A 23,243-nucleotide genomic window follows, 5' to 3' on the forward strand; every position below is an offset into this window, starting at 1 on the left:
TGCACTGGCTTTAGGTTCCAGGAGGCTGAGGTGATCACCTCTGCTTCATTACTTCAACATCCACATGGGACTAAAGAAGTTCACTAATGTTAGGGGAGAGCCTATGTCCATCCTTTGTATATTATCATATGTACCTGTTGACTGACACAGACTAGCAGACTATTTAAAGGTTATTTTTCTGATTCCAAAAGACCTACTGTTTAAAAAAGCACAGTTACTGTTGTATTGTGGCAGCTAGGACTGTTCATCTCCGACAAGGATGTAAAAAAGACTGAAGTGGTTTTTGTGGGGAAACAGATCCAGGAACAGCCAAATGTGGGACTTCAGGACATATGCTGAGATTAATTGAAAGTTAATATAAAGTACAATAAATTACCTAAGTTTCAGTTGAGTTTAGGCTCCCGCTCCACAGCTCTCACCACGTTCTCTGGTGGTTCAATTTTTCCAAATTAATAATTTCATGTTCCAAGTATCTGTTTAAAGCACAAGGAAAATAGCTAGAGGAGAATTTATAAGGTGTCTTTTTGTGTCATTGAAATCTCTTTCTTGTAGTTGTCGCTAGCAGCTCATCCCATAAGCTCCATCTGAAAAGAGGCAGCACCATCTGTCATTATGTAATAGCACATTCTCTTGACAAGCCTTCCTGTGTTGGTTTTTTTTAAAAGGGGTACATTTTGTGATGGATATTTTTTAGCTTTCCTCAACCCCTAGACCTGTTGCTATCTATGAGTGTATTTTACAGTGGAGCTGATATTAGCATTCTTATGCAGTCATATTCCACGCACTAATTCATATATTTCATATACTGAGTTGCTGTTAATTCTAGCTAATGCCAAATACTCTTTTTTTATATATAAATACTCTTTTTTTATATATATATGGTCAGTAGTTCCACTTGCAGTAGAGTGAATGAAGACTAATTCTCAGTTGTCCTGTTAGTTTCTTTTAATATTGCATGGCCGGGATGCAAACACAAGTTTCCTCCCCAGTGCAGTGTATGCTTACTTTGAAGGAAAAGCAAACAATGACCTATGCTCAGACTTGTTTGTCTGCCTGTGGTATTTCAAATATATATCCCATTCTTATTCTTTTAGATATCTTTTACAGAGTGCTTCATTTAAAAGAGATCTCTGAATTAATAAAAAGATGTGTTTTGTTCTATTTAAGACGGGATTAATATGTTAACTATAGATTAATGATTCAGAAAAGTGAATTGTTCTTCTTTTCACCACCTTATGCTCTCTTCATAACTCCTCACCATCCATCCTAAGTTTAGTCAGTTTGTGGTCATTTTTCATTGGATCACAGCTCATACAATGAAAGAATGTAAAGAAGAAAGGGAAAAAAAAAGCAAATTTTCCTAAATAAAGTGTTGGTTCCTAGAAAAACTGGCCAAATGAGTACTCGCCTGTAATGGCATATGTGAAGTCTTGCACTAATGAAAATGGGGCAAGATTTTTTGATTCAACTGATAGTAAAAAGCCACATCTCTGTTAACTTGCCACCAGAGAAGAATCACAGAAAGGAGACTGTGTGCTTGCTGTGAGGAAAAAGAAAAACAAAAAAAGTGGTTTTGTTACTCTCCTTTGGCATGTGATGACCAGAACAAAACAATATAGCTGTAACCGTGTGTACAGGGGAAAAGATGGGAAGGTGGTAAGACAGAAAGGTCTCTTATTCTTGTTACTTAACACAGAGCTTGAAATGTGGTTGAGGGAATTGATCACATTTTGGATAACTGTGTTTATTGTATTTTCCTGAGCATAGCCCATGGGCTATCTGGAAGAACAGCTTTTGATTTGGCAGTAGTTTGGATTGTTTCTATATCCACAACGGCATATGCCTGCATATGCAGGTAAGGCAAGAGGAAATTTACTTCAGCACATCCCCTCTTCCAGCAATCATCTGATACAGCTCTGCAGTAATCAGCAGTCCTTGCTGACCCTCTCTTAAGCCTCTGATTCCTTGCCTGCTCTCCTAATACTTCTCAGCTTTTTTTGGGGGGGTCCTTAGAATTTAGGTTATCTGAGGCTCTCTTTTTGAGGAATGCATGCAATTCATGTCTGTACTGTGTTCTTATGATGATACTGATTTAAATACTTGACTAGACTCAAGAATCAATCCTTGTGGAAAATACTGTCACCTTCACTTCTGGAACAGAAAACATAAAACCACATATCCTCACTACTGACCCCAAACAGCCTTATCTACTGGCAGTGTGAAAATAAGCTTCTTTAGTTCTGCTTTGCTTTCAGGCAAACTGTGGCCATCTCTGTTTAGAGGAACTTTCTCTAGAGAAAATGCAAATGCAGTATTCAGTGAGAGGTGTAAGGAACACAGTGACCCACACTCATTGCAAGTGTAATTGCTGCAAATTTTGTGGTTAGCAATGAAAAGAAAAAAAAAAAAGGGGGGAAGAAAGAAAAAAAAAGGAAAATAAGAAAAGGTTTGGGTTTTCTTTAAGTATTTAAAGAGCTTATTATTTAAGTATATAAAGAGCTTTGCAAGTCCTCCTTCAGCGTACTGTGAGCACTGAGCTTAGCACAGAAGCCAGAATTAGGAGTCTGGATTTCTAGAGACAAGATATGAATGCATGGTAATGTGGGGACTTGTCATCCAGAATGGGTTAATATGGTAACAAAACAGCAGTGTTTCTCCTAAGTTCAAAATAGAGCTTCTTAGCAAATCAACTGCCTAACGCAAAATTACAAGCAGAAACCAGATACAGAGGTGAATTGCCTGAGGTTCTGACATATTTCAAAGCAGAGAAATGTAATGATATCTTAAAGAGGTATAGACAAGCCAAGGAATACCTGTGGCATATAAAGAACAAGTCTTATGAGGAATGACTGAGGGAACTCAGGTTGTTCAGCCCGGAGAAAAGGAGGCTCAAGGGGGGACCCTATCGCTCTCTACAGCTACCTGAAAGGAGGTTACAGTGAGGTGGGGGTTAGTCTCTTCTCCTAAATAACAAGTAATAGAACAAGAGGAAATGGCCTCAAGTCGCACCAGGAGAGGTTTAGATTGGATATTAGGAAAAGTTTCTTCACCAAGAAGGGCTATCAAGCACTGGAACAGGCTGCCCAGGGAAGTGGTTGAGTCCCCATCCCTGGAGGTATTTAAAAGACGTGTAGATCTGGCTTTTAGGGACATGGTTTAGTAGTGGACTTGGCAGTGTCAGGTTAACGGCTGAGGCTGATGATCTTAAGGGTCTTTCCCAACCTATTCTATGATTCTATCTGATTACAATACCAGAAATTCTGCTGAAAGGCTTAAGAAGATTAACAATATTAGCCTTAACGCCTTATTTATCCCATCTCCGTTGATAAGCAAAGCCTCAGTAATCCAGTGACAGCAACTCTAAGACTTGGCTGTTATCATTATTCTCACTTGTAAATAAGTATTATATATTATTTAGGTTAATGTCTTCACCTCATATGGTACATACTTTTACCTTAGACAAAACCAAAATATGAAACATGAAAGAAGAAGAAACAGAGCAAGAGGGCAGTTCAGTGTATTCATCACAGAGCTTTAAAAGTTCCGGGCCATGGTCTGACTATCATTGCAGAAATAACTGTGACATCCAAAAACTTGCCGCCTCCCAAGCCAAGGCTGTTTGCTTACACAGATCAGCGGACAGAAAGAATTGGTGTAGCTCCTGTTTACAATAAGGGCAAAGTGTGGAAGAAAAAGAAGACTTATCACTGTTTTTTGAAAAGAGGTCAGCAAACCATGAAGATACCCAAGCAAATCTGGGACGTGTAATAACATCTGTGCTCAGTTAACAAAAAGCAAAACCAAACAAAGGGGAGCTGATGGAAAGTAGGCTGCTTGGCCTGTGACACATAGGGGTTTCTGTAGGCTGAGTCTGTGTTTGGCTCACAGATTATGAACTGAAGAGTATAAACAGCAACAGGAGCACATGAGAGTGAAGGGTAAAAGCACTTGCTTGCATAGATGTGCCTGTAGGCAAGCCAACAGAGAGGCCCAGTATTGCCTGGCATATGAAATTCAGCAGCAGTATGAATTTCCTTGTTCAGTTATCAGTGATTCACCCTACTTTAATATAGCTGAATATTTGCCTGTTTGTTTTGGAGGGGAGGGAGGGGTGTGTGTTTGTGCAAAATGATAACCTAGCTGAAATCTTATTTTGTTGGAAAAGGATGTGAGTGAATTTGCTTAAATAAACTCAGACTGCAGAGTCTGGAGCTCTGGTCCCAGAGAGGACTAGCTGATGGCAGTATTTGAGAGCCCTCTATTTTAAGGTCATTTAATGAGCAACACCACTGTTCTCCTGGCCTCTTACAGAGGCTGACTCACAGGACAGTGTGTAATGCTACAGTGATCCAGGACCAAGTCCCAACCTGCAGTTATTCCCATGTCAAATCTGAGTGGCTCCATTCAGCTACTTTGGATTTAGATTGGTATAATAGAGATCAAAGAGCAGTCAGTGATTCTGTTTAGTACATTTAAAAATGGTAACCTTCCTATTACTATAAAGTATGCTTTTATACTTGCTATTCAGCTATAAACGCTGAAGGATGCCAGACCACAAATCTGGACCCAGTAGTAGTCTGCCAAAGGGCATAGTGGAACAACATGTTTAGGAAAATGTTGCAGCAACTGATAAATCCACATTGCTTAAAAACATCCAGAATTATTGCACATGGCATCTGCAAATGTGTCCTGTGCTAAATGCCCTTGAGATATCAACTGATGCATTCAGCCATGTATGTGAATTATATGTACCAGGCATGAGTCTCAGGCTTTTTTTAAAGACATCTTAAAGACATGTTTGTGGAAGTAGGCAAAAGGTACTGCTGGCTTTGTCTGGGTCTGGGTTAGCTGCGTTTTCCCTCATCCCTAATGGCACATGACATTAGAGAATTAGACACAGGTAGCATCAAAAGGCAGTGACACATTATAGCAGGAAGTCTTTAATGCTGTTCCTGAAACAAACTCTAGGACTACTGCAACAGGATCACTGGGAACTAGATAAACATGTAGCCACATTTCAGGCTCTGAGCAGTTTTGCTATTGCATGGTTTCCACCCTCATTTGTCCTTGAGTTTGATGGAGAAAAAACTCAGGTTTTCCATTTTAGCCCTTTTCATTAAATTGAAAAAAAAAAGCTCGCAATGAGTAAATCTGCCAGGAACTGAAAACCTGCCACATGCTTTTGTCCAGTAGAACATTTCATGGTTTTATTCTTACTCTGTTTTTCTACTCTTTTGCACATTTAGAATGACTGCATTCTGATACACACAGATAAGCACAAACCCATCTGAGTTATCTTATTTATTTAATAGGAGAGAAAGAAAAGTAGTTCTTTTGCACTGGTGATCATTTCAGCACCATCTAGGACACTGACACAGCAAACTGGATAAATAAATATCATAAGAGTATTGTTTGTTTGTGCATTCACTCAATTTCTTGCTTTGATGTATGTGTCTTAACATGTGCAGCATTCACTTCTCAGACGATTATTAGGCTAGATTTTAAAACTGCAGCAAGAGAACTGAGTGGAAAAGTACTGCCACATGGATCACAGTGTGTTTGCCTGTTCTACCTCGAAAATAAATCTTATATTAGCAGAATGCATCCAAACAAGAATAAGAAAGTTACTAACTGCTTTGAACGCTGTGTCAATAATGTATAGATAGATGCCATACTATGGCATAAACTACCTTTAGGAGAATGGCATCATGTCAGAAAAAAACGTGATTTGCAATCCCACTTCTAGGCTACAGTAGACTCCACTGGAGTAGAGCAAGAAAGTGTAGAGCACTATAAAAAGATTGGTAAATGGAAACAGCAACCTTTGCCATCTGAGGATTGGTGATCACCGCATGAGCTCTAACAGGCTTGGTTAAAAAGCTTGCCAGTACTGAGTGATTCCAGTGCTGTGTGTTTCTGTGGTTGTCAGTTAAAGCAGCGCCTGCAATAATGTGATGTGCTGTTAGCAAAATGCTTTAAATGCTACCCTAAAGGGAGGGCAATTTTAGCAAGGCTTTTCTTTTTCAATATATCATCTGCCAAGCCAAACCATTTTTATAAGGTGCAAGAGAGCAGCCAAGAAAACTACAATAAAATAAATAAATATGTATATATATATGTATGTATGTACATACATATAAATTGTAGGGGGAAGGAGGCTTGAAAATGTATTCTTCAAATATGGCAAGCAAAGCGAATGTGGTGAAAAGTTTGCAATTTTACTGCATGCTGAAGATATTAGTTAGTATTTAGGAAAAAATTGTAATGTCATCACTGCCTTAGAAGAAGGTGCTGACAGTCTGCATAAGCAAATGTTTACCTCCCCCATCAGATCTCAAGCCAATGTGTTCGTAGGGGACTGCTGTAGGAGTTCATCTGGGACTCTGGGAAGGCACTGGTGTGCTGCCTGTTTGTGAAGCATGCAGAAGGAATACATACCAACTAGAAGGAAGGGCAGCAAGAGGGCCAGGAGACCTCCTTGGATGGATAAGGAGCTGCTCAGGAAAATTCAAAGGAAAAAAGAGGCTTATAGAAGGTGGAAGCAGGGACAGGCGGCCTGGGAAGAATACAAGGATGCTGTTCGGGAAGCTAGGGACCAGGTTAGGAAGGCTAAGGCCCAGTTAGAATTGAACTTGGCTAGGGATGTTAAGGATAATAGGAAGGGATTCTATAGGTATGTAGCGCATAAAAGACAGACTAGGGACAACGTAGGCCCCCTTAGGAAGATATCGGGAGAACTGGCTACCCTGGATTTGGAGAAGGTTGAGGTTCTTAATGATTTCTTTGCCTCGGTCTTCACTGGCAAAGGCTCTGACTGCATCACCCAAGTCTTGGAAGGCGAACACAGGGACTGTGAGAATGAAGACCCTAGGCCCACTGTAGGAGAGGATCTGGTTCGAGACCATCTTAAAAACCTAAATGTACACAAGTCCATGGGACCTGACGAAATCCATCCGCAAGTCCTGAAGGAGCTGGCGAATGAAGTTGCTAAGCCACTGGCCATCATATTTGAAAAATCATGGCAGTCAGGTGAAGTTCCCAATGACTGGAAGAAGGGAAATATAACCCCCATTTTCAAGAAGGGGAAAACGGATGACCCAGGGAATTACAGACCAGTCAGCCTCACCTCTGTCCCTGGCAAAATCTTGGAGCAGATTCTCCTGGAAGGCATGCTAAGGCACATGAAAAACAACAAGGTGGTTGGTGACAGCCAGCATGGCTTCACTAAGGGGAAATCCTGCCTGACCAATTTGGTGGCCTTCTATGATGGGGCTACGAAACTGATGGACAGGGGCAGAGCGGTTGATGTCATCTACCTGGGCTTGTGCAAAGCGTCAGACACTGTCCCACACAACATCCTTGTCTCTAAATTGGAGAGACATCAATTTGATGGGTGGACCACTTGGTAGATAAAGAACTGGCTGGATGGCCACACGCAAAGAGTTGTGGTCAATGGCTCGATGTCCGGCTGGAGACCAGTAACGAGTGGTGTCCCTCAGGGATATGTGTTGGGACCGGTCTTGTTCAACATCTTTGTTGGTGACATGGACAGTGGGATTGAGTGCGCCCTCAGCAAGTTTGCCAATGACACCAAGCTGTGTGGTTTGGTTGATACGCCGGAGGGAAGGGATGCCATCCAGAGGGACCTCGACACGCTTGTGAGGTGGGCTGATGCCAACCTTATGAAGTTTAACCATGCCAAGTGCAAGGTCCTACACCTGGGTCGGAGCAATCCCAGGCACAGCTACAGGTTGGGCAGAGAAGAGATTCAGAACAGCCCTGCAGAGAAGGACTTGGGGGTGCTGGTCGATGAGAAAATGAACATGAGCCAGCTTCAGTGTGCGCTCACAGCCCAGAAAGCCAACTGTATCCTGGGCTGCATCAAGAGGAGCATGACCAGCAGGTCAAAGGAGGTGATCCTGCCCCTCTACTCTGCTCTTGTGAGACCTCACTTGGAGTATTGTGTACAGTTCTGGTGTCCTCAACATAGAAAGGACATGGAACTGTTGGAACAAGTCCAGAGGAGGGCCATGAGGATGATCAGGGGACTGGAGCACCTCCAGTATGAAGCCAGGCTGAGAAAGTTGAGGCTGTTCAGCCGGGAGAAGAGAAGGCTGCGTGGAGACCTCATAGCAGCCTTCCAGTATCTGAAGGGGGCCTACAAGGATGCTGAGGATGGACTATTCATCAGGGACTGCAGTGACAGGACAAGGGGTAACGGGTTCAAACTTAAACAGGGGAAGTTTAGATTGGATATAAGGAAGAAATTCTTTACTGAGAGGGTGGTGAGGCACTGGAATGGGTTGTCCAGAGAGGTTGTGAATGCTCCATCCTTGGCGGTGTTCAAGGCCAGGTTGGATGAGGCCTTGGGTGACATGGTTTAGTGTGGGGTGTCCCTGCCCATGGCAGGGGGGTTGGAACTAGATGATCTTAAGGTCCTTTCCAACCCTAACTATTCTATGATTCTATGATCTTAAATAATCCTTTCTTGAACTGTGCATTTCCTTCTGAATCAAACACCCTGTCAGATAAGTCAATTGTCAGAAGGAGGTGCCTGAGGAAGGGGGTTTCCACCAGACTGCCTCTGCTTGCTGGCTGACCTCAAATTTATGTGATTTTGACCTTTTGGATACGACCTTTCAGATGAGAGACGTTTGGTACCTCCCTGCTCTGTGACACCGGACCTAGAAAATGACCCTGAAGTGAGAACATGTTTATGATCTGATCTTGATCCTTTGGAGTCAATGGCAAAGCTCCTGTGGACTTTCTTTTGCATAGGTCTGAAACTGTAAAAGTACTTTGTTTAGCCACCTTTTGCCAAGGCATGAGTAAGACCTCATGACGCAAATGGGCCTTCCCCAGGTCCTCTCCCACACTATGCCCATAGGCCAGGAGCCCCATTTCAGCTTCAGTCCCTGCCTGAGCAGTGCTGGAAGAGGGCTTGTCTCCAGCTCCATCGCAGCTGTATGTCCTCTTGTTCTGGACTCTGACTCACACATTGCCTCTGCAGTTTGACTTTGGCCCAGTGTCATCACTATGAACTTGGCCAGTGATGTGGGCCCTTGGATGAACCTGTCTGCCTCTTGGCCTGCCCTGCTGCCTGGCTGGAGTGGTGGGACAAGCCTGATCTGGAGAAGCCCTGCCTTGCCACCTCCCTGAGGACCTCACCACTCTCAGCCCCCAACAGTCCTCATCCTGCTGCATCCCAGCACTGGGGCTTCTCTGTGTAAAGCAAACAAAAGGACTAAAGCCCAAAAAGACATAGCTCACTTCTTCCTTGTCAATTCCTTCCTCATTATCAAGCCCTGAAGTTGATGAAGGAATGGCCACCATCCATGTGAGGAATGACACAGGAACAGATGCCGTAATAGTCTCACTTTCCTCACTAAACTCCTCTGCTGGGGTTGTCCACACTAACAATTCACAGATGATTTTTATCTGATGTTTATAGGGAAAATGTTGGTTTTACTGTTGCATTACAACTCATTTCTACTGTTCCAAGTGAAATGTGGTTTTCAACACAGTCTCAGGTGTGCATGCTTATGTAGTTCTCAGGGCAATGTGTGTGCTGCCTTACCTAGGGAAAGTCTTCTTATGCTCTACTTAAAAGCAGACTGCTTACAGAATTTATCTCTCTGAATAAAATGTAAAAAAACCCCCATTACTAATTTCAGAATATGTAGTTTTTCTGCATTAGCGGTACTTTAGTGTTCTTTCTAGATCTTCTTTAAGGTATTTTGGTTTAAAAGTTGTATTTTATTCTTATTTTACAAGCATTCTTGCAAGCTCTTTGTGGATCTAACTTTCCATCAGCTATATTGAAAATGAAAGGGAGTGTAGCTCATCCAAACCCATCTGATTCTCCTATTAATCTCAGCAATCTATTTCTATCTCAACAGGTGTAGTTCGCCAGGTAAGGCCCATTGTTGGACCTTTCCATGCCATCCTGAAGCTGGAGATGAACTACGTCATGGGTGGAGTGGTATCCCATCGTAACATCGTCAATGTTCACATCTTTGTCTCTGAGTACTGGTTCTGAGAGAGTGTTTAAATTCCCAGACAAGTGAGCCACTCCAACCTAAATCATTACCACAAACTATTATGTCATATACTTTTTTGTAAAATGCCGTAGCATTTTGTTTTGTTTTGTTTAAATATTTGGTTTATAGTTTAAGACAAATAACAACCTATTATGTTGATTAGACATAAGGTGGAGCAATTTAAGTGAGCCTGATGTAGTTGTCTGTATAAATAAGTAGTGTGTAAAAGTGCTCGGCTGCCTAGTGAAATTTAAAACTTTTCTAAATGTTCAGGTAGATATTAACCATTGCTCCTTGGCCAGAAAACTAGAGCGACTGAAGATATGGAACAAAACGGATATCAGAGTTCATTGGAATGAATATATGGTGTCTTTGGATGGACGAAGTTTGGTAAATATTGGTAATTTCACCTCAGTATTAACTACCTTGAAGGAGTCAGGTTGTCAGAAAGTGCTAAATACTCGCTTTCAGGTCCCAGTAGGATAACTCTGAAGAGGCATCCAGAATTGCCAATTATTCCTGAAAAGTTTAGCCTAGATATTTAAAAAACGCCATCCAGCTATGGCTACAGGAGGAAATGCAAAAAAGAATCAGAAATAGCAAGAGGCTAGCAGGCTATTGCACACATTAAAAAAAAATACTCCTTTTTTTACCTATTATTTGATTGTAAGATTATATTTGTTTCTACTTAAACAAGTACCTCTCACTGAAAGTAGCCTCTTACAAGGATAAGGCATATTGCTCAAATTCCAATCTCATCTGTACTCAACAATACATGGAAATCTCAGACCTGTACCTCCTGTCTATTATAGAGTAAAGCTCTGTACCTTTTAAAAATCGGTAATAAGATTAGCATGTTAAACTGTACACTTGCTATGCACCAAAGCGAGGCATATGTAATAATATAATGAAACTCTCACAAATAAATGAATGTTTAATGTAATTTCTGGGCATCAAAGTAATGTACCTTTTTTATCACAGAACAGAAAATAAATAGCTCCATGTTTCAGTTTGTTGCGTTTGTTAAGATATGAGGAAATAAACAAAGTCAGATGGGAAATACTCAGAAGTATGTTATGGTTTCTGCTTACTGGAAAAAAAATAGATGATATATCTCCCATAAGCAAATTAATTCAATGTATATATACACATTCCCCACTCAAAACAGTCCTCTGTTTTATTGGTCATTATTGGCACTAGGCATTTGTCCATTCCTTTTATACAAAAGCCCCTGAAGCTCAAGGGAATCTTTTTATTGACCTGAATGATCTTTCAAGAAGAATGATAAGGATCATCCTCTCTGATCCATTGCAAATAAAAGACAATAGCAGCTTTGCTGTGTACGTACAGAATTCTTCATTCCATTCTCTGTGGCAGGGAAGCTTCTTTGCCTGCAGCATTCTCACTCCTTAAAGTAAGATTTTATAACACATTCTCGTAAACAAAATTTGACTGAAAGATACCTTCTTGACAGTATTTGTTCCCCCCACACTTACAGAGCATCCTGAGCCCATACACAGCCTGGTTTTTAGGATGCTATCAGTTTAAAATGTGTCCAGTGTTGTCTCTGGCTACCTCTACAGTCCTTATGGTTTCAATAAATAGTTAACATATTTCTGTAGGCAAATTATGTGAAGCAGACATATTTAATAGCAGGTGACCGTCATTCAGCTAACTGATGGAGATGTTGGAGAACTCCAGATTACAGAGCTGCTGTTGACTTCAGGGATTAATAGCCAATGTAATTCTGATTTAGATTGGAAAGTAAAATGTTTCATTATGCTAACAGAGTCCAAGAAAAGAAGACTGAAATGCTCCCTTTATACCACTGAGTTATTTTTCTTGCTGGTGTAAGAAAAGTAAGTACCCTAATACCAAAAATACAGAAACTGTTTCCATCTGATTCTCTAGACTGCAATTTTTGATCCTTTATTTCCTTTGTAAGCGGTATTTAATTACAGTGGAAAGAACTTTGGGACAGAAATCTAATTTTAGGATCAAACTGATGAACAAACTAATTTACTAATTTCTCCTTTCTCTAAAGGAGAAACCACACACCACCACAGACACACACCTCTCCCCTTCTTCTGTCTGCATTTCTGAGTAAAAATAAGATAGATGAAGGATTACCACTACTTCCTGGAGACCTGCTTTTCTACATTGTCCCAAGTAATCTTTGCAAATTGCGAACAGCTTTTTAAATAGTCCTGATGTCATATGAGAACACTGATCTGGTAAATGATTTTATGTTTTATGTACAATAAAATTAAACAGTGTTTAGTGCCATGGTCACTGTGATACGGCTGAACTTTTAGTAGATCTGCATAGAAAAACTAGATAATTCAGTAATGATAGGAAGGATTAAATATTTCTCTCATCCAAAGCTGTAACAATAAAGTTTGATTTGTTGTAAATGGGGCAGAGTACAACTATTTGTAGTTTTTACTGGCAAATCATTAAAGCTGTTCAAGTGGGAGAACGTGCTTACAAAATTGTCACTGTGTGACAAAGCATGTGCTTTGAGGGCTTTTCTTTTGCTGTGCTCTCTTTGGACTGATTAGATCTAAGTTCAAATCATTTTAATTGTAGGGGAGTAAAATCACTGGTGAATAAGTATTTAGAAGAAAACAATGAGAACAAGTATAGGCTGCTGGGTGTTCATTAGTCTGCTTTTTAAGAGTCATCTGCTCAGTCATACACAGAACTATTATCACGTGCCTTGGAAAACAAATTGCACACCATTAAAAGAATAAGTAATAATAAGACACACTTACAGATACTATATAGGCTCAATTTACACGATAAACTATCTCATTTGACACTAGATGAGTATGGAGAGACGAAAATCAAATGAGCAAAGGCTCACAGGTGCCAGCAAGATTCCCAATGCGAGAAGCAACAGCTCTCAGGTTGTTCTGCCACAAGTCAGGCACCCTGCATAGATGGGAAGGCTTCTTGTGTGTCACAGGGACTGCTTCTAGGGCAAGTTTTCTGGCAGGAAAAATTGCCTGAGAGTTATTTCTAGCAGGATTAAGACAGTTTGCCTTAGTAAGCATTCAGTGTACATGGACGGTTCTGAGTAATTTAGTCAAGAGAAATAATTAAAACCAGGGATATTTCAGATCAAGTTTCTGATAGACTGAAGTACTTCTTCAGTTTAAAACCACTTCCTGATGGATCTGTAATGTGTTAGCAGATAGAGAAGGCAAGATAGCATAGTGTATGCAATCCTAGCATAGTTACTTTTTACATAGTTACTTTTTACAGTTACTTTTCCATAGTTACCTTTTACAGAGGGAGGGCACAGCAGCCAAGGACAATAGCAATGAAGAACAAACAAGTTTCATAACAGTGTTTGAATCAGTACATTCCACACATGATAAGTTGGTGCAGTGATGACAAATGCTATTTCATGATTTGGAAAGAAATGCTGTCTGCTTTTCCAGGTTAGCTGTCCTAACTAGTGTATGGTAAGTGCTGGAAGTTGCTGGAGACTGACTGTAACACCCCAACATGGCAAATTGCTTGTCAGCACCGTGAGTAATTCCATTAATTTGGAGCTTTTGTAGCATTAATGTGTTCCTGTCTCATCCAGAAACTCAAACTACTACTGAATTTGGCCCATGAAAAAATATTGTTGCATCTGCTTTGCCTATCCAGTTCATGACTGCTTCTGTGCCTGAACACATGCAATCAGTCAGTGCTGCGAGCCTGGCCCTGGTGAAATCTCCTGCCTCATACAGCGTGGGGTAGAGTGAAAAGCATAGCCCCAGATGGCTTCTGGAGCACAGCGAGCTACAACCAGTGTCCCCAACATGTGACAGACTGCACTTCTGAAAGCAGGCGCAGTGCAGTTTTGTTCTTACATCCATGTCGGTATAATGGAATTAAAACAGAGACAGTTTCCAGATTAAATACAGTACGTCCTTGTAATGACACATAATTGAACTAGCAAGTGTATGTGGATGACAGCCCGTATTTCAAGCATACTGGTAACTGAAGTGAATGCAATTATTATTTAATATCTAATTATATAAGGTCACCAATTGAACACCACCAACCTTACATCAAGTGGTGTGTAGATATACCGCTGTGAAGATGACTCCTTCCAGGAGTGAGTGTCAGTAAAAATACACTGTTTGTTCCACTGAACACAGAGAATATGCTCTACTCATCAGTCAATGTGATCTTGATATCTTTGTTTTCTAAAGGAGTGTTTCTATTTTTGGTCTGTTTGTGAAACTGTTGTTGATGGAGAAAATAGTAGGTGCCAGCTGTGGCAGAAAAAGAGAGTATGGGCTCTTAAAAACATTTTCTGTGAATGATAGCCTCTGGTGAGCCTCTTGCAATGTTTCAGCAGTTTAGATTTAGTATTCTATGAAAGGCTTTTACAGGTATGCAGATGTGACTTTTCTGTATTCTGCGGTGGTGTTAATCCATATTGCATAAGAAAATTGTGTATACATATGTATTAGGTGTGGCTTGCTAGGCTGTTTGGAATAAGAAATCCTGATGCCTGAGGAGCAGTTCACACCTGCTGGAACGGGGAAGGTGTTCATGCCATAATCATATTGCCTTTACCTTACCCATCTGAGCTTGACAGCTCATCTCCCAAGTTTCTCACTCTTGATACTAGTGAGAACACTAGTACAACTGGACAAGAAACCCATCACAGGATGATATCGATCTGTGGGATGGCCTTTCCCAGGTAGGTAGTCCTTCGCAGAAGTTAAACAGCAGCCTGTGTATGTACCAGGCTCAGGTTGCGGCCGTGCTATATGTGTCAGAGGAGCACAGATTCCTCCACATCCTCTCTGGTTGTAATTCCCCTTACATCATTTCATTGTGACTTGGTTTGCTGAGCTTTTGTGAACGTAAAACACTGCTTGCTCCTCCTCCACAGAAACGGCAGAATGACTGAGGGATGTCAGCTTGCTTGAAGTAAGTGCCTTGGCTGCATTTTGTCTTGTCTAAATGAGACCATTGGAAAATGATTTTGCTTTTTGTACATGATCCGTGTGCTGTATCAGCACAAAAGTAAGAGTCAATGTAGAAAATATTTGGATGTTTCCGCCCCCTTCTCCCCAAATCTGTTTCATTTAACTTTTTTTGCTAGTGAATTGTGAGGGTACTATTTGTAAAAACAGTAGGAAAAATATTCACACAGTGGAAAAACTGCACTTTCATCTACTTTTTGTGTGATGATCTAGTGCATCTCAAAAATAAGCAAATGATGCTAAGGACAGCAAAGTAACTTATTTTGAGGCATTCAAAATGAATCCATGGTAGTTCCAAGAAGAATTTGAGACAAGGCTGTCGGAATTCAGTAGAACTGGAGTAAATAAATGTGATCCTTAGTATTAGATATTCAAGCCCAGGCTGGTTGTGGTTCTGGGCAACCTGGTCTAGTGGAAGGTGTCCCTGCCCATGGCAAAGGGATTGGAACTAGATGAGCTTTAAGGTCTCTTCCAACCCAAACCATTCTATTGTTCTTTTTATTTCTTTTTTTTCAATTTTTGAGAAAATAGAAATCTGTGTACAACAGCATTCTGCAATCTTTTCCTACTGTGGGCATACCTACTCTCTTGATATTCTGTCTTCTCCTTTGAAAGGTATAGCAAGGTTCAATTTTAGATGCATTGGCTGCTCCTTCACTTTAGTTTTTTAGTATACTTAACACCCAGTCAGAACTAATTAAACATATTCCTTTGGAGTTGTGGAAAAGGCATTCTCTCTGACAGGAAAAAAAATCCTTCCCTTCCCTTCCTTGGGATTTTTGCTGGCTCTTTAAAAGATGTCAGCTGAGGTCTCTTAGAGATGCTTATTCCAAGGCCCTGCTGTCAGTCGTACTCAAAAATAGCACTTGATTGTCCTCTCCTGGCCAAGTCTGAAGTGAACACAGTTTTGATAAAAATGCCAGAGCCGCTTCTGTCTGTACAGCATGTGCTTAGCCATTAGTTAAGCAATGCCGTTTCTTCTAAAGAAAGCGAGAGAGACCAGAATCCGATTTATATCTCAGGGCCCTGAGTTTGGCTGAGGTTTCATACCTGCCTGCAGGCAGTCCCACACCCTTGCCTGCCCTCTTCGCACCTTGGCTCCTGCCCATCCCACCAGGGCTCCCTGCGTGCCTGTGGAGGATGCCCTTCCCTCAAATTACCCATCTGGTGTGATCCAAGGGGTCCTCCCTGCTCTGCAACAGCAAGGAATGCCACAGCCCTTCCCAACAGCACTCCTGCTTTCTGAGCATCTTTGTTCCCTGCTGCCTGTGGTGAGCGCAGGAGGTGTGAGGCTGTGTGGAAATTGCTGCTACTAGACAAGAGAGACATAAAGTACACCCACCAAGTCTCCAAAGCCATTGATTTGATGAAAGATTTTTCATTCCGGCTGTGGCTGAGAATGCATTATCTGTTCTGTAATGAGCCCCCTTTTTTTTTTTTTTTGCTTTCACCTCATCCTATTTCATCCTTTTTTTTCCTCTCCCTTTATTTTTATTGGATTCTCTTCTCCGTCCCCTTATTTTCACTCCCTGCATCCTTCTTTTTCTTTTCTTCTGTCACTGAGTGTTTATTTGTTAACTGAGCAACTGAAATTAAACACGTCCACCAGACCCAAAAGAGACATCTCGAAGAGCTGCAGGAAGAAAACCTGTCCTGGGGTCACTGCAGACAGACAAAGACACGCCATGCTTTCACACCCCAAATGTTTTACCATGGCACTCTGAATCACATCTAGAGCACACGAAGATGGCCACCTTCATGGGACAGCTTATGGCCACCCTTTTTTAAACTTACATCTTACAACTAAATCTACGTACCTCATCACTTCAAAGTGCAATCGCCAATGTGAAGCATAGAGCAACAGAGAAGACTCAGATCCCTTCTTTTGTAAGATATTTCCATTTGGGATGGTACTTTGTCAGTCCCTACAGGAAGAGAGGCCACACAGGAGGTCCACAAACTCATGTTACAATCATGTTCTTGGTGCATTACAACACATTTAGGGTCTGTGTTAAAAGGCTGGCTTGTCCCATTAGAAGACCTGGGACTTTGAACCAAAGCAAGCCGGGGCTTTCCTTCCCGTCCTGCGAGGGAGATCCTACAAGAGCAAAGCATGGCTGTTTTATGATCACAGCTAGCTTAAGTAAGTCTGGCATTGGTATTTCTCTGATGTAAATGGATTCCCTTACATCACTGAAATTAGAAAAACAATAAAAAAATCAAATGAAGTGAAAGAAAACCAGTTGTATCACGTCTGACACCACAGACAATCAATATCTTGACCCAGCAATTCTTGCAGAGTGACCTTTGCAGGCTGACTGCTGAGATGGTGATTAGCTCTTTTGTCTTGCCATTAGCTGACGGTTCTCACATGAGTGAGATCTGGTGCAGGTCACGCAGTGATGGTGGGGGAGAGCTGATAAAAGAGGAATGCTTTTGGGTTTCCTTAGTTGGGCTGACCCTAGCAAAGGCAAGAGCAACTTTCTCTGAACCTGCCCCATCAGTGACCTCAGACCTGATCAGAGGGACCACCCTCAACTCTGGATGTGAGGTAAGTTAAATTACATGCTGCTGAATTGTCCTAATACTGCCAACATTTTGGGCAGAAGTTGTAATAATGATAAAAAAGCATCAGTGTAACGGATACCATCATAACTCCGTAACTACAGTTTAGGTTTTGAAAATTACAAATATGTGTTTAACTAAGGCTAACCAAAAAGTACTAGATGGTGCTGTAACTGTGGCCAGCTGTCTAGTATTTAGAAATTAGAAGAGAATGTTTTTTCCCTTCCAAAGTGGAAAAATTGCTGTACATTTGTACATATTGAGCGGGTGACCATTTGTCCAGCTTTACCAGGAAGTGTCAGGTTATCTGTGGTATCCACAGATGACAAAGTACTTTGTAAAACAACTGCCCAAAACATAAGAAGAAAGGGACTCTGCAGCATTCAACTTATGATGTGCTTCACTTCTGATGGACCAGAGACCCCCTCTGCAGCCACTGGATCTCATATTTGTTTTAATTCAGACCCCATTACTTAACAGGTCATGGTAAACTTTGCTTTCTTCAGTAAAAGTGAGCTTCACTTTGTCTTTAATTATATACGTGAGACTTAATTTAGTGATATTTCTTCAACACATGCAGGCAGATCTGTTCTTTCCAAACTCATGTACCTTTGGCTGCTGATCTCTCTGTAAATGTTTGTGAATACAGTTTCTTACCCCTACCCTGAGTAAGCTTCACACCTGACCTTCCCTTCCTTAAGTTTATCAGGTGTGGAACAGCTGGGAACATGGAAAGAGTATTTCAGCTGCTGATGCCTCAGTCAAACAGAAGTGAGATGTTTTGCCCCCACAAGCCTCCATGTTTGTAGAGCTGCTGCCTCCCTGTCAGACAGATACCAGTGAAATTTATACGGATGAGATGAGTGGATAGAGGCAGGAAAGCATCTGTTAGCAAGCCAAGAAGCAGGCATTAATGCAGTCTGAAAACATCTGGGCTTTTCCGGGCTCCTCCTAGGCAAAGGTTATACTGAAATTGTTGGCGGTTCAGGCTTGACTTTCTGATGTCTGGCCAAGCACAGTTAGCTGATAGGCGTGGGTGGCTGAAAGATTGCTCTCATTGAACAGCATTGACAAAATGAGCAGCTTTTTTATTTCCCCAAAACCCACAAGCTTTCCCAGATCTGCAGATGAATGGCTTACTGAGGCAGGGTTAGATCTTTCCTGGCTTACTGAGGCAGGGTTAGATCTTTCCTGGCTTACTGAGGCAGGGTTCGATCTTTCCTGGCTTACTGAGGCAGGGTTAGATCTTTCCTGGCTTACTGAGGCAGGGTTAGATCTTTCCTGGCTTACTGAGGCAGGGTTAGATCTTTCCTGGCTTACTGAGGCAGGGTTAGATCTTTCCCGGCTTACCGAAGCAGCGTTAGAGAGCAGCTGAAACAGAACTCCATGTATTGGCTAGAGATGGGCTTACCTAGGCAGTGGCAGAAGGACTGAAAAGGCACAAGTGGTCAGTTGAGGTGAGATCCAGAGATCCCCCTCTTCAGAGGTGGTTTTGTAGTCAATACTTGGTCTGGAGACTGCCTCTGCAGCACCTTCTCTACAAGGGGAGCAGAGGGAGAAGAGCAGTTCAAAAAGCAGTTTGGTCAGGAGGGCCTCTGGTATCTCTGCAAGCAGAATTCATGCCCCCTTTCTCTGGAACCCCATGTCCTCTGAAACATGGAGGCAGTGGGTTGGCAAGAAGGGCTGGGAACCAACTGGTTCATCCTCTTTTCCATGGCAGTCAGTTATGTTCTTGCAAAATGGAGAAAACACTCCTACTGAGGAAAGGAGGAGGAAAAATACAAGCCAACAGGATTGATCTCCCAGCAGGGATGTGCTCAGCAGAGCTGGGTGGGCAGATGTGCACTGTTGAGAGCTGGGGGGAGTCCAGAAGCAGATGAGGGTAGATGCATGAGCCCATGGAGGGAAGAAACGCAACTGTAATAGAGAGAAGGGCTCATTGTGTCTTTACACAGCACCAGGCACACAGGGAAGCCACACTGGCTCCACACTGTGTTCATTGTACCAGACCTGGTTTCTTATCTGCTTGGATGCTGTGTCAGGGATCTGGATGGCTTCTCCAGTGCCAGCCACATAGGGTCAGTGTGGGGTTCCCAAGCTTTCTAAAGCAATATTATCCAATTCATGATTTGTCAGGCATTCAACATCATAAAGAGACCTCACCTCTTTACACCATGTTTTACCCATTTCTTTTATGGAGGTTATAGAGACAGGTACCTGAAAAATACGCATTTTGATGTTTTGCTACCGAAAGCAAGTTGTACTGTCACCTTGGGTTGCAGAGGCTCCAAGGGAGAACACAGATTTTATTAATTGGCTTATCTTCATATGTATCTTTAGTAATACAAAAATGTTAACATATTTTGTAAATATTTTAAATTTATAACCCAGAAACTTCACAGAAACAGTGGAAAGGTGGTGATAGTAGTTGGGGAGGCCAAAAAGAAAAGTATCTTCTGCAGTGCTGAGCTCCGCAGAGAACAGCTCTGCAACCATGTTGCTGAGGGGGATGGCTTTTGTTGGCTCCTGCAGTCTGCAGTTGGGAGCTGGGAGGGCTATCCTGAGCTGGGAGGGCCCTCAAGGGGTGGTTTGGTCCTCCAGAGCCACTCTAAGGGCTCAATACAGAGCTTCCACCTGCAGCTCTTGGTCCTTGGGTGCTTCTTTCCTTGAACTGAGGGAAGCCTTCAAAATGACATAAATACTTGCTTTTGGGGTGAGCGGGTGGGAAGCAAAGGGATTACTAAGCACCAGAGCCAGCTGGAGAAGGGAGGAGAGGCAGCGGCAGCTGGGAAGACCAGAGGCCATGTTGTGAAGCCGGCTCTAAGGAAACAGTAGCTCCCTGGAACAGCTCTTCAATCTGAAACACCCACTGATGGAGGTGCAGGTCTACCTGAAAGGTGACTGTGAAACGATACAGGGCTGTTAATCTGTAAGGAATTGTCTGGGGTCTCCAGGGAATTTGGTCAATTGATCACCCATAATGCTCAGCTGCAGTGGCTCCTCCCCAGAGTATCAGTCCCTGTGCATTAGTTCCCTGTATCCTTCAGCTAGCCCACCTAGTCCTGCCACAATGACCCCAGGCACACTGGTAAGCAAAAGAGTCTTGTTTGAATTTGTCCTGTTTGTCTCCGCATGGCCTCAGGACCACATGTTGTGAAAGTGGACATTCAGTCAGAAACACCACTCTCAGCAAGGACCTGAAAGGTGGAATTCAGTTGCTTAACCATGGGCTTCTAGTGCCATTTTTTGGTGTTTCGGGATGTCAGAGACAACTCTGTGTTGCTCAGGATGTGACAGAGGACTTCTAGGAGATCCACACCCTTCTGGAAGAGGGTGGAAACCAGGGGGCATCTTGACTGTCACTAACTGCCTGGATTTCAGCATCTGCACTCCGTCTCCAGGGCACCCTAGAGCACTGAGCCCTCCTGGGGCCTGCCCTGGTGGGACAACACAGGTTAGGCACGGCTGATATTGCCATATCTAAACTGGTGGCACTTTTCTGTTTCCAGTAGTCAAGAGCTGGCTTTATTTATGTGGGACTGGATCCAGTAATTTCTGCCAACAGGAATTTCATCACTGAATTCAGCAGAATAAAGGCTAGCACAGCTTCATGCTCATGGGCTTTCAAAACTATTTGTTAACAAGCCACTGTAAAAGGGAAAATGAGGTTTAGTCTAATAGAGATAACAGGAAAATAGATTTGTGTAGACAAAAAAAAGCTGTTTTCTGTCATCTTGCCATGCTTCTCAGAGAGGATAAGCGAAAGCAGATGTTGTCTGTAGGGAAAGGTGTCTATAAGAAATGAAGCACATCTGGAGCAGATTTTTCAGTATTATCTTGTCTAGCTTGGAAATGGAAAATGCAGACTGGAAAGTGACTGGGCAGAGAAGCTGAATATGTTCAACCAAGAACTGACCAAACCAGAAGAGCAATGCAGGTGGAAAGAAAGATTGAACAAGGAGCTGGGAAGAGTTGGCAGCTTCTGGGTTTGCTTTTCCTTTTTTCATCTAATTAAAGAAATGCCAGCCCAATGGGTTTAGATCTGAGTGGTTGAGTGGCTGCCAGGTAATATCAGTGCAACTGCTCGGATGATAGGAGCATTTGATAGCTACCTGTATGTAAATCAGATGAGTTATTTATAGACCACAGACTCCGGGATATGAATGAGAGGTGCTATCACTTGGCCGGTTCTTGTCAGAAGAAAACCAACAGGACTTCCCAGTCTGACAGAGCTGTGTCCAGGAAGACCTCCGTGTGAAGTACTTCCAGGGGTCTTGTGGGATCGATCTTTGTGGATATATCAGTGGAAACTACTAATGGCAGGTTTGGAAGCTTAAATCCTATTATTTTTCTGATATGTATGAAAAAGCAAAGAGAAATGAATATTTCTTTTCACCCCATTCACAGAAAGCACATCAAGATTATGGTTCAGGATGAATGAAACAAATCTCATCTTTTAAGTCATTCTATTAGTCTTAGCATTCATCTTCTTATTAGACTATTTTAAAAAATATTAAATACACAGACGTTTTAGAAAAATTAAATTAATAAATACAACAATACAGGAAAAAACTGCATGCCATAAATAAATAAAGACCATTAATGTGTTGACAGAAAAAACTGTCACTGAAGGAAGGCAATTCTGTCTGTAATATCTGCTGCCAGTGAATCTGAGCAGAGGGCCAGCAAGGGTCTGTAACTGAAAAGGCTGTTGAAATGAATTCACTCTGATATCAGGGTCTTTCTGGAAACTGGTGTGAGCTTTAAATGAAAAAGTCTAGATCACCCTGTTCTGCTCCATTTGACTGGAATTTGAGGACTTCAGTCAAAAAGTGGAGTCTACAAAAGTAATCTTATTTTATTGTCAGATCCCCAGGCTGGGAAGGCAGACTGCAGGCTTGGTTTGACAGGAAAAGAGGGAGTTACAAACGTTTGTTTTCCTTCACTTCTGCTCCTGATCATTTGGAAAAGAAAACATAGATGAGTTAAATGCAGTGCGGATAGTGCTCATTCTGAGACAGAGGATGTCATAACAAAAAGAGATAACATAGCTATAACCAAATTAGCCATGTCTAATTTACAGTGCTGTGTCAGGGACTATCAGATACAGATGAACTCAACAAATCAGCTTCAAACCACAGGTGCCTCACTCAAGATTAAGTCCCACATGTGAGATTAAAGGAAATCCAAGAACCTAATTATTTGCAGTATATTAAGGAGTTTACATCAGATTTCTTGAAGGAGGAGTTTGTAAAAGCAAGTATATTATAGCCTGTTTATAGGCTAAATACCAACCTGGCAATGATGTTCTGCTTATTTAATTTCCTTTGCAATTCTAATTGCATACACAAGTCTTCTTCCTCTCTGCTCTCTACAGCTCTTCAGGACCTGCCACACTCTTTGGAACATTGTGTAAGTTATTGTGTCGCTACAAACAAGCACTGATCTGTTCTGCAGCTAGTAAATGTTACATGAAACTTAATTCATGCTCAAATAAGGAGCACTCAGGTAACTGCAGCCCTGGGTCTGGCTCATAAATGCAACATGCTAAAATAACCAAGTAGCATCCATCTCTGAATTTACACTGCACATGTCTTGTCTAGACAATGTGCTTTTATTCTCTTCTAGTTGTGGTAGTTGC

The 23,243-nt window shown here is 42.0% G+C and overlaps 1 protein-coding gene across 1 annotated transcript in view; it reads left to right on the forward strand.

The window, feature by feature from the left end:
* The window catches only part of FBLN1 (fibulin 1), an 83,876-nt gene extending 73,789 nt beyond the window's left edge, over positions 1–10,087 (forward strand). The window contains exon 17 of the mRNA XM_080632182.1: positions 9,900–10,087. Within this exon, the coding sequence (XP_080488308.1) occupies positions 9,900–10,039 (140 nt within the window). The 3' untranslated portion in view covers positions 10,040–10,087. The remainder of the gene's footprint in view (positions 1–9,899) is intronic.
* Positions 10,088–23,243: the final 13,156 nt, after the last annotated feature.

The sequence above is a fragment of the Psittacula echo genome (assembly GCF_963264785.1).
Source record: "Psittacula echo genome assembly, chromosome: 1".
Classification (NCBI taxonomy): Eukaryota; Metazoa; Chordata; class Aves; order Psittaciformes; family Psittacidae; genus Psittacula; species Psittacula echo.